This window comes from Mandrillus leucophaeus, unplaced genomic scaffold, assembly GCF_000951045.1.
Source record: "Mandrillus leucophaeus isolate KB7577 unplaced genomic scaffold, Mleu.le_1.0 Scaffold851, whole genome shotgun sequence".
Classification (NCBI taxonomy): domain Eukaryota; kingdom Metazoa; phylum Chordata; class Mammalia; order Primates; family Cercopithecidae; genus Mandrillus; species Mandrillus leucophaeus.
In genome coordinates, this window is record NW_012109264.1 from 362,789 (window position 1) to 375,200 (window position 12,412).

General features: G+C 43.6%; 1 protein-coding gene across 2 annotated transcripts in view; it reads left to right on the forward strand.

Annotated features, from left to right (window-relative positions):
- ADCY8 (adenylate cyclase 8 (brain)) overlaps positions 1-10,643 on the forward strand; it is a 283,450-nt gene extending 272,807 nt beyond the window's left edge. The window contains exons 16-18 of one of the 2 annotated variants that reach the window (XM_011968626.1): positions 5,522-5,614; positions 7,116-7,230; positions 10,067-10,643. In XM_011968626.1, the coding sequence (XP_011824016.1) occupies positions 5,522-5,614; positions 7,116-7,230; positions 10,067-10,554 (696 nt within the window). In that variant the 3' untranslated portion in view covers positions 10,555-10,643. The remainder of the gene's footprint in view (positions 1-5,521; positions 5,615-7,115; positions 7,231-10,066) is intronic. The other variant, XM_011968627.1, reaches the window with a different exon arrangement.
- Positions 10,644-12,412: the final 1,769 nt, after the last annotated feature.

Here is a 12,412-nt window from a genome sequence, read left to right on the forward strand (position 1 = left end):
TCACTCGGGCATGCCTTTTTTTTTTTTTTTTTTTTTTTTTTTATGTCAAGAGAGGCCCTCTAGATTCTGCCTGGCTGAGTTCCAGCCAGACGCCTGCTGTTCACTTTAATATTGATGCTTCTCTTCTCGCTGATATAATTACCACAGGAATCTGAGATCATGCAAAATTCTTTCCTGGTTCAGAGAAAAGCTGAACTTTTCACAGATCACACTCTCCAAGACTGTGTTTGCAATAACCCAACTCAAGGGCTCCTCACCCCACCGCTCCTACCTCAACAAAGGGTTGAAGAGCCCTCTCACATCTAACTTCTCCATTTGCTCTAGTGAACAAATGGGCTGATCAGGGACCACGCTATGCCTGCAGACACTTTTAGCTATAGAGTAAATAAATCTGCTGCGTGGATATTAAATGAGATAATGAAGTTCCTTTCTGCCTCCAAATTATCTTCTGAGGGGGAGGCTTACCAGAGCCTGAAGCTGGCTCTTGGCCAAGTGGTTCTGAAGAGAAGAGAAGGAAAAGTACCTGCTCTCCACAGGACCATATCAGATCAGTCCACCGCCAGCAGAAAGCTAGGGGAAAGTAGTTACAGGGAGGCAGAGGGAGGGAGGTGAGCAATTGAAGATGTTCCAGGATTTTAAAGCTGAAACATTAGCAGCTGAAGGGCTGCCAAAACACCAAATATGTTTGGTTAGTGTCTGAAAGCAAAGATCAGTCATGATCCAAGGCTGAAGACCTGCATACCCTGGGCACAACTGGCAGAATCTCTGTAAGAGCAGAAAAGGGTCTTCACTTTAGTTCAAGAAACAAAAATAATAAACAAAGGCTGCCCCTGCTGTAAATCAGGCTACACACACACACACACACACACACACACACACACACACCAAAGCAAAGCACCTTCCTGTGTTCTCCATGTTCCCAGAAGAATTTCTCTCAAGGAGGAATTTTCCAAGTTTCTTAGCCCCTGATTAATTTTAAGACGATGCCCGAAACAACAGAGTCTGTAGAGAACCCATCTTCCGCTCCGTCTGCCTGTCTGTCCACCCCAGGATGACATAAGACCCTGAGGATATTACAATCTTAAATGGAAGCAAAGGCGAGAAAATCAGAAATTGCATCTAAATGTCTTCTAAGAGTGGGAATAAGAAGACAAAGTTTAGACTTGGGAATCAGTGAGGTTTGAGTTTGATCCTAGCTCTCCCACTCAGGGCCGGCTTCACAAGCGTGCAGCCTGTGCAGTCACAAAAGGGACCCACATTTGTTTTGATGTTCTGCTGTTGCTCTCGTGGACATCTTAATTTTTGAAAAAGGTGTTCCACATTTTTCATTTTGCACTGAGCCCTGAAAATTATGTGTGGTCCTGTCTCCCCTCTCTCACCCTGGGACCTTGGGACACATTATTTTACCACATGGAGCCTCTGCTGATTCATCTGCAAAATGGATCTGAGAGTATTAAGCTCAAAGTGCCACTCAGAGAAACAGATGATCACTGGAGGCAGAGCCCCTAGTTCTGTGCCATAGTATATGTGGACATCCCCTCTTCCAGTCTACTTTTTAATCTCTTTAAAATGTTTAATTTATGCTTTGAATATTTTTAAAAATATGAGCTACTGTGGAGTTTTTATTTTTAGTAGAGATGGGGGTTTCACCACATAGGCCAGGTTGGTCTCGAACTCCTGACCTCAGGTGATCTGCCTGCCTCAGCCTCCCAAAGTGCTGTGATTCCAGGTGTGAGCCACCATCCCTAGCCTGGAATTTTTAATCTAATGGTTACCTGCAAGGGCTTTAAATGTATGTAATTTAGCCATTTTCTCACTCTGTGTCCTTAAGCAAGTTATTTAATCCCTCTATGCACCTCAGTTTTCCCATCTACAAAATGAGATACAGTAGGGTCATTGTAAGTTAAATGCAAATATTAAAAAGCACTTAAGACTGTATTTGACGCAATGAACTGAATAGCATCTTCTCCCCAAAATTCATGTGCTGTGAGAAATGAGTTTCTGTTGTTTAAGTTGTTTTGATTATGGCTGCTTGAGCATACTAATACACTTGGCACATAATTATGATCATTAAATGTTCATTTTATTATTATGTGTATTTGTTCTAGTGTGGCTGTAACAAAGTACCACACATTTGGTGTCTTAAAACAACAGAGGCCAGCTGCTGTGGCTCACACCTGTAATCCCAGCACTTTGGGAGGCCGAGGCGGGCGGATCACGAGGTCAGGAGTTCGAGACCAGCCCAGTCAACATAGTGAAACCTGATCTCTACTAAAAATACAAAAAATGATCCAGGCGTAGTGGTGGGCACCTGTGATCCCATGATCCCAGCTACTCAGGAGGCTGAGGCAGGAGAACCGCTTGAACCCCGAAAGTGGAGGTTGCAGTGAGCCGAGATCTTATCACTGCACTCCAGTGCTGCTGGTAGCCCAAGAGAAGTGAGGCTGAGGACAGCAAGCAGCATGGGACATGGAGGGCCTCCGGGACCTGGACAGGAGCAGTTTCAGTGGCATGGCAGGACTGGGCTTAGGAAAAAATGAGGAGGAGGAAATTGGAAGCAATCAGTCTGGACAACTCTTTTCAGAAGTTGTACAGGAGACAAGTAGAAAGGAAAGTGATGTCAGGAAAGACTTCTGTAGGATAAGAAATTTCATAGCAGGCTGTATGCCAATGGGAAAGATCTGGCAGAGAGGGTGAGATGGATGGAGTCAGGGACAAAGGAGAATGCTGGAGTTGCATGCCTACAAGGGATGGAGCCTGTGAATACCTGTGGGGCTCGGCCCTCAGCAGGAGCACTGAGAGTTTCTCCCCACACCTGGAGGGAGGCACATGTGTGCACACAGGTGCAGGTAAGTGGAGTGAGCTGTAGAAGTGCCTGGAGAAGCAGGTGTGCACTATAATCTCCTGCCAAAGGCTCACTCCAGACATGAGGTTAAAACTGTGTCCTGTGCAACCTTGGAGGTGAGCCAGTTCCATCACCAAGTCTCAGGTATTTTCTCCTTGAAACAGAGAAATACCTACGCCATAGCACCTGGGCAGACAACATGTAAGAGGAAGGCTAGAGCTAGTTCCTGCCTTTAAATCAGTATGTCAAAAGCAATTTTTTAAACCAGAGGTCAGCACACTTTTCCTGTCTTCTCCAGGCACTTCTCCAGCCCGCTCCACTTGCCTGCACCTGCCCCTGTGTGCACTCATGTGCCTTCTCTCCAGGAATGGGGAGGAACTCTCAGGGCTCCTGGTGAGGGCCAAGCCCCACAGGCATGCATAGGTCCCATCCCTTGTCACCTAGGCATGCTGCTGCAGCTATTCTCTCTTTGTCCCCGACTCCATCCATCACCCTCTCTGCTAGATCTTTCCCATCAGCATACTGCCTGCCATAAAATTTCTTTCTGATTGTTCTTCACCCACAATAGAGTATAAGCTTCATGAGAACAGGATTTATTCCTGTTTAGTTTTGACTTTGAGCCCAAAAGTATGTAGTGTAAAAGCAGAGGAGTCCCAACCCAGCTGTGCTGAACCACACAGAACCATGTTCTAGTCGTTGGCCCATGCTGTTCCCAAGAATTTGGGAAAGGGCGTGAACGTGTAAACAGAGTACTATAGATCTGGAAACTACATCATCGAGAGATTACTTTGGGGAAATTCAAAGGAATTTCCTTTCCTTCAACTTAAAGCCTGGCTTACCACACCGTGGCCAAACTGGCCTCTTCTTCACTCTGTGGACCTCCTGTGCATTCTCCCCAACCTCCAGACCTCATCTATGCTGACCCCTATTTCTGGATGTTCCCCTTACCATGACCCCAGCTTCCCCAACACACACAAATTCATTCACTCACTGCTAGAAAAACCCCTCCCTACCCTTTAGAACTGAAGCTGGAAATCACTTGCTGAGGGATCCCTTCCAAGATTCTCCAGATTAGATCAAAATGGCCTGATCTCCTCATCCCTCTACCCTGTATATTTCCAACATAAACTCTATTAAAATTGAACTAGGGCATGTTTTGTGTATTTGTTTTTAACATCTGACCTCTGTACTTGGGTTGGTAGAGCTCATGTATCTTGTTTATCCAACATATAAGAACTCAATGAATAGTGATTGTATTAGTTTGCTACTGCTGCTATAACAAATGACTACAAATTTAGTGGCTTCAAACAACAGAAATCTATAATCTTACTGTTTGGAGGTCAGAAATCCAAAATGAATCTTACAGGGCTGTGCTCCTTCCAGAAGCCCTAGGGGAGAATCTGTTTCTTTGCCTTTTCTTGCTTCTAGAGACTACCTGCATTTGTTGATTCATTGCCTTCTCCCTCCATCTGCAAAGCAAGCAATCAGGTCACTCAGACTTCTTCTTCCACCATAACAACTCCTTCTCTGATTGTCCTGCCTCCCTCTTTCACTTATAATGACCTTGTGATTAGATCGAGCCCATCCAGATAATCCAGGAAACCTCCCCACCTCAAGATCCTTTGCCTTATCACACCTGCCAAGTCCCTTTTGCCATGTAAAGTGACATATGCACAGGTTCCAGGAATTAAGACACGGGCATCTTTGGGGTCTAGGTTCAGGAAGCATTATTCTGCCTACCACCGTTGCTAATAAGACACCAAGGTTTCCCTCTCTTAGCATTAAAACCCAAACCGCAGGTAAAGGTAGAGGAAATGTCCTAGGATTGTACCCATTCTTTCATTTAATCATTCACTCATTCATTCATCTCTACACTCTGACCAGGTGCTGAGTAGTAAACACAACAGGGGAAAATATGTGCTCCAGGAATATTACATTCCCATGAGGAAGAGGACAATAAATAAGCAATATCAGGGATAAGTGCTAAGGAGAGAAGGTAAAACAGGGAAGGAAGATAAGAATATGTATGTGGGGAAGGAAGAAAGAATATGTATGTGGGGATGGGATGCTGTGTTCAATTTTAAATATGGTGGTCAAGAAGACTGCACTGCAAAGATGGGATTTGAAGAAAGACCTGTAGGAGGTGAGGGAGTAAGCCTTGAAGTTGTCCGAAGGAAGAGTAGCTCAGCAAGGGAACAACAGGTGCAGAAGTCCTGAGGCTGAAGCAGGCTTGGCTTGTTCTCAGGTCAGTGTGGCAAAGCGCAAAGGAGATCAGTGCAGCTGGAGCAGAGTGAGAGAGGGAGACAAAAAGAGAGGGGACAGGTCTTGGCAAGTTTTGCAAGTCACATTGAAGACTGGCTTTGACCTTGAGTAAAACAGGAAGCCATAGCAGGGTTTTGCACAGAGCAGAGACAGGATCTGACTTACATGTGAAGGGGCAGACCTACCTCTTAAAGAGTACCAGGCAACACCCATCTCCACTCCTGACCCTTAGCAAGTGCTCATCAAATATATGTGACTGGCTGAAAGCATGATTCTCAGAGAGAAAAGCAGATAACTTGAGGATGCTGAACCATCAGAGGTAGCTCATTGTGAGCCAAGGGTCTGTTTTCAGGAGCCCCAGGCTGCTGGAAGAATAAACACCAGGGCTAACACCATTGCCTGGCTCTCTTTCAGTTGCTTGGTGAAGACCGATTTCAAGACATTGAAAAGATTAAGACCATTGGCAGCACCTACATGGCCGTGTCAGGCCTATCACCTGAAAAACAGGTAAAAGACTCTTTGAACTCAGTCACAACGCAATGCAGGGGTCTTGCTGTTGTCGTGTCATCGACGGTGGTGAAGCCTCTGTCGCCAAGATCCTTGGGGAAAGATAGGGAGAAAATCTAATGGACTGGATTGTAATGGTTATGTGATGTGGATTTGCCCCCAAGGTAAGTAGAGTCTACCAGATGAAGACATGCTGCTTTTTTGAGAAACTTCTAGGCTTTGTTCTGAACCTCATTGTTCCCTTGAACAAAATCAAGAGCCAAGAAATACCCTATTGTGATTTCATTGTGGATCTTACTAAACCCCTAATAGTTGCCTCTTTTTTCTTATCTTTATTTTGTCTTTCAAAAGTCTTACATAATAATAATGCTAGCTGCTGCTTTTTGGAGTGCTGACTGTGTTCCAGGCACTGGTGTTAAATAGCAACACTGTCTACCTTTCAGGGTTAATGGATGAATTATCTTAGATAATGTCATGCTCCCCAAGCAAAGCCTTGCATTTAGTAAAGTCCTCAGTTAGTGTTAAGTGAATATGAGTCCAGATACTTGGGGAAATGGAATTCTCATCAATTTCTTCCAATCCTTCCTATGCTTTTTTCCAACTAAAAACAACAAAATACTTCAAGAGTGACTATCTGGGACGAAACTCAGGCTGGTTATTATTTGGTATGTGTGTAGCAGGGATCAGAAAACTACAGCCCACAGGTCAAATCTGGCCCACCCTCTGTTTTTATAAATAAAACTTCATTGGAACACAGTCATGCCCATTCATTTCTATTTTGCCTATTCCTCCTTTCAAGCTAAAATGCAATGTTGAGGGTCACAACAAAGACCATATGGTTCACAAAGCTTAAAATATTGGCTATCTGGCCTTTATTGAAACTATTTGCTAACCTCTGTTCTACAGGGGCACAAAGTTCTCTCATATAAAAAATGTCATTCAATACCTACGAAGTAGGAAGGGCAAGTATGCTTATCCCCATTTTATAGATTTGGAAACTGAGGTTCAGAGAGGCCCAGAGGCTTATGCAGCACTTCTCTTAGGAGTTTTGTAAGCAAATGTATCCCTTAAACACACACTGTCAGCAATTCAAAGGAAATAGTTCTTAGATTGGAAAAGCTACACATACACAGAGCACATACACATACCCACACACCTCCCCAACACACACTCACATACACACATATACTCACACCCATTCACACACACGCCAGTGAGCATACACTCAGGAATTGATGCTACATCAACCTGAACAGACAGGTGTAGATGTGGACGAAGGAACACAATGACCCACATATACTACACTCTTGCAAGCAAATATCATGTCTTCCCATGTTCTGAGATACCGGTGACTTGAGGGTAGAGGGATTCACCCACATGATTATTTCCTTTAAGGGATGTGCAGGTAGGGTTGGGTTAGGACGTAAAGCCTCTGCTGCAGAAATGTTAATGTTCCCCACATTCCACATTAAATGAATTCTTCTCCTCATGTTTGCTTCAGCAATGTGAAGACAAGTGGGGACATTTGTGTGCTCTGGCTGACTTCTCACTCGCCCTGACAGAAAGCATACAGGAGATCAACAAGCATTCATTCAACAATTTTGAACTCCGGATTGGTGAGTAGCAGCTGCAGGTGGGGCCTGATAGAGCCAGCTGACCTTGCTGCGACAGACCCTCCCCTGCCTTGGGCACCAATCCAGGGAAGCTTTTTCCTGCAGAATGCAATAGACCTAGCATGACCCTGCCAAGGATAGGGACAGGGTCAGCTCAGGTCTTTTCTTAGTTTCCTCTCAGTCGAGATGCTGGAAACAAGAGTAGGATACTGGCTTGTGTGCAGAAATACAAAGCAGCCAGCCTTTGGCAAATGCTAGACGATTGTGAAACTCTCTTCCAACTTGCCCGCCCATGCGAGGTCGTGCATAGAGATGTAGCTGACTAATTAGTCATTTAATTCTGACTCCTGGGTAGCTCAATGCTTGTGGTCATTGTATTGCTCTCAGGGTCTTCAGGATAATTCCTTCAGACAAAAGCAGGATTCTACTCCTGGGGATGGCAGATAATATATTTCCAGGGACAGGCTTTACTCAGCTACAAAGCTCACCCTTTCTTTGGGCTTAAAGACACCATTGTGCAAAGCAACAACATAACAATAATCACTGCAATCAATAATAATCCTTTATAATTTGCCATTCCTTCCACATCTCTACTGAGCCTCAATGATCTCCTAAAATGCAGTCTGAAAACCCCCCGTCTAGTCCACATTCTCATTCTGTAGATGAGTAAACGTGGGCGTAGAAAAAGGGAGTAACTAGCCTAAGATCACACAGCCAAACAGTCACACCAGCAGCAGCTCCAGCATTTCCTAACTCTGAGACAATGACATTTTGGCTGCCAGAGTGCAGTTTAAAATAACTTTTGCTACAGTCCTCACATTGTAGACATCTTCTGGCTGATATGCCATTTTACTTTATCTGCTTCTACCTTAGCAGCTTTTAAGAAAAAGAGGTCAAGAGATACCAATACCTGACTTGTCAGATCTAAGGAATGCCATATGTCTTTGTTCTTTGCATTAAAGGGCTTATATTTTATGTTTTTGATCTATGGATGGGATGTTCAAGGCTTGTTCCCACAGCTTCCATCAATCTTATCAATGTCATTTCTGAAATTGTTGACTACACAATTGAACCAGGAATAAAAAGGGAACCATAATGGTGAAGAGAGATATTCCAAGTAAATTCTGAAGATGTTGCCAAATCAGGGTCAACCCTTGTCATGACATATTATACTCCTAGTATAGTTTCACTGATCTCAGAGGTTGGAAAATTAACTTCCCAACTGAATTAAGCATCTCAATTTGTGTTTTGGGTCTGCTGTAACCAGCTGTATGACTTTGGGTGAATCATTTAAACCTTCCGTGTCTCTGTTTCCTCCTATGTAAGCTGGGTGTTAAATTATTACCTCCTCTGCCTCCCTACCTCACAATAATAATACGAGAATCAAATGGGATATTGGCTGTCAAAGTTCTCTGCAAATTTTAAAGAGCTAACTATCATTGTGATTCCCATGTACTCTATAGAGTGAGATTTTCAAATTTCCAGTCAATTATATCAGTGTGTATGTGTGTCTTGCTTTTGCCTCGGCTTGGAATAATCTTATCCAGATACCTGCATGGCTATTCCCACCACTTTCTTCAAATCTCTGCTCAACAAGGTCTTTGCTAACCCCCTTACTCCAAAATATACTCTCTTCCATCTTTCTCCATTCTTTTACCTACATGGATTTTTCTTTGTAGTCCTAATCACTCATTAATATTACATTACATTTGTAAAATTATTTTCTATCTCTCCCCAGTAGAAGGTAAATTCCATGGGGACCAGGGCTGTATTTCTTTCCTTTCCCACCATATCCCCAATGCCTAGGACTGTACCTGGCTCATAGCAAGTGCCTAGTCAATGTTTGTAGAATGAAATAATTCTGTCTATTGGAGACATAAATGCCCACTAACATGTTTGGTGAAATGCTACCATTTCTAGAATTCTGTGTTTCCTAGCAAAGGAGGCACTGAAACTGTCTTTAGAAGTATTTACCAGATAAACTGTGGAAGTGTGGGGAAGTAATAGCCCAAGCAGGGAGAAAGTCAGGACAAAGGCACAAAGGTGGGTAACTGGCTGGAAGATTAGGAAAACTCCAGCAGTTCAGTGTGGCTATAATGCAGCAGTAAGGAAGAGAGTGGGATAAATCAGGCTGGAAAATCAGGCAAAAGCTATATGAGAGAAGTTCTTGATTGTGATTCTAAGGATCATTAGCTTTATCCTGTAAGTGAAAGGAGCCCTGGAAGATATTTAAGTGAGTCATAACTTGATCAGATGTGCAACTTGATCAGAAAGAGCCCTCCCGCTCCTGCAGCAGTATGGAGGATGAGCTCAAGGGGACAAGGGAGGAGACAGGGAGGACAGTTAGAAAGCCATCGCCATGGACCAAGGGAATGATACTGAGGACCTGGGCTAAAACAGAGAGGAAAAATGTCTGTCCAGGCTCTCAGAGCACTATGTCAGTAGAAGCAGGAGATCCCAGGGTCCTGACTTCTGGTCCATGCTCTGATCATCCCACGGACTGAGACAAGTCAATGTTCATATGAAAATAATAATTATATTCAGTTGAACACTCACTGGTTGCCAGGCACTATGCCACAGTGGTTTTATTTATATTATCTCACTAAATATTCCTTTAATTATTTCCAGTCTATTGATGAGAAAAGTGAGGTCCAAATAGGTAATCTAATAAGTGACTGGGGGCAGGATCTGGACGTCCCGTTCATCCACAGAGACCTCACACATAATGATCACTATCCCAGGGAGGGGTCTAGACACCCCAATGTCCCTCTTCTCCCTCTGACACCCCCAGTGTACCTCTTCTGCCTCTGACTTCTTGCTCCTTTGGTTCACCCCCTAGGCATCAGCCATGGCTCAGTGGTAGCCGGCGTTATCGGCGCTAAGAAACCACAGTATGACATTTGGGGCAAAACTGTGAACCTGGCAAGCCGAATGGACAGCACAGGGGTTAGTGGCCGGATCCAAGTCCCAGAGGAGACCTATCTCATCCTGAAGGACCAGGGCTTTGCCTTTGATTACCGAGGGGAGATCTATGTGAAGGGCATCAGTGAACAGGAAGGAAAAATCAAAACGTACTTTCTCCTGGGAAGAGTCCAACCCAACCCATTCATCTTGCCCCCAAGAAGACTGCCTGGGCAGTACTCCCTGGCTGCGGTTGTCCTGGGACTTGTCCAGTCCCTCAATAGGCAAAGGCAGAAGCAGCTACTCAATGAGAACAACAACACGGGAATCATCAAGGGTCATTATAACCGGCGGACTTTGTTGTCACCCAGCGGCACGGAGCCTGGAGCCCAAGCTGAAGGCACCGACAAATCTGATTTGCCATAAAAGCATTTTCTTTGTGTTTCTTTTTTTTGTATTTCTTTTATATATAAAATAAATATACTAATAAAAAGGTTTACTTTTTTTTAGAACAAGGATGGTTTCATTGGTCTTTGAATGTACCAGATCAAGGACACAATTTGAAGTTCTCTTCAAATGTTCCCTTCACAAATATTTATTGGTCACCTCTTGTGTACAAGGTTCATTGGGAAGCAAAGATAAATGAGATCTAGTTTCTGACTTTGAGAGTTTGAGAGACTTACAACTAGGTGGAAAATAGGGACATGTGAAGTGAACAGAAATTCCATACAATCAGATACTCACCACCATCTGCTATTTTTGAGCACTTGCCATGTACCAGGTCAAGTGCCAAATTTTTTACATAATTACCTCCTGTAATCCTAACAGCATTTGACCTGCACATTCATCAGTATTTGCTGAGCACCTACAATGTTCCTATGACTGTCCTATGCTCCAGGGAAATCCTAGCAAAAGTGTTTCCCTTATAGAGCTAACCTTCTGGTTGGGGAATAATATATAATATTCTTATTAACCAATACATAAATAATCTGCTTTCAGATAGAAGTAGAGGCAACAAAGAAAATTAAGTTGGCCACTTGGGATAAAGAATGGGAGGATAGGGATGCTGATTTCACTGAGTCACCAGGGAAGGCTTTTTTGAAGATGTGATGTCAAAGATTGGCCCTAAATAATGAGAAAGAGGTGATCCATAAGACCTGAGAGAAAAGTTTCATAAGAAAAAGTAACAGCAAGTGCAAAAGCCCAGATCAAGTCCAGTACATTGGAGGAACAGTGAGAAAGGCAATGGGTAAGTGAGTTACTGTGGGCAAGCACACTGTTTCCTGGAAGACACCTACGTGCTTATGACCACAAGACTGCCAGGAAAATTTCATACAGATGAGAAGGCCCAGAAAAATTCAAGGATTTGGCCAAGGCATGTAGTTAATTATAGAACTAGCCTCATAACTGTATTATTCAATAAAAGCCAACTGCCATAACAAATAACTCCCAATCTTAGTGGCTAAAACACAATAAAAGATGTATTTCTTGCTCTTGTTCTATTGGATATGTGTCAAGGGGTCTCCCATGAAATTTTTTGGGGGGGCCTAACCTCCTTCTGCATTGGAGTTCTCTTCTTGTTCCTCTCTATCCAGCCAACCGAGGAGAAAAAAAGGGAAAGAAACGAGAATTACTTAAAAGGTCTTAGCTACCAGGCATACATCATCTTTCTGTCCCACTTCACTGCGGGGGAAGTTAGGGAATGGATTATTCCTGTGTTCCATTACCAAAAGGAAAAGTGAAATGGAATTGCCTATGCCACAGGTACCTGAGTCTTTCTGAGCCCAGAGTCCATGTTTATAAGCACTAAGCTATTCTGATAAGCACTATGTTGGAGGTACAAGGTTTAAGTAATTGAATGAAAATTACAAAATCCCAGTTATTCTCTAAACACTTGACTCTGAACACATCCCATTTAAAAGAAACTTAGCCCCAGGTAACAAATTCACAGGAGATATACCCTCAAAAAAACACCTACCTGAGGTATCCCAAGTGGGACCCTAATGTTAGAAGTAAAGCTGTCTTCTCTTGAGGCACAAAGCAGAGAGGGAACTGAGGTTCAGCTAAACCTTGAACTTTGAACCACATTTGGGATGCTGTTTGCTCTAGAAAACTATATACACATCAAAGAAGTATCCCACCTCCAAATTCGTGCAAGGCCCCAATGGAATGTGAAGATGACGTGCAAAAAGCCTCAGCATACTGTAAAGCCCTCTACCAATACCAGAGGCTGTTACAACCTTCATAGACTCAGAGGATCCCAGGTCAGGAAAGCCCCATGGGT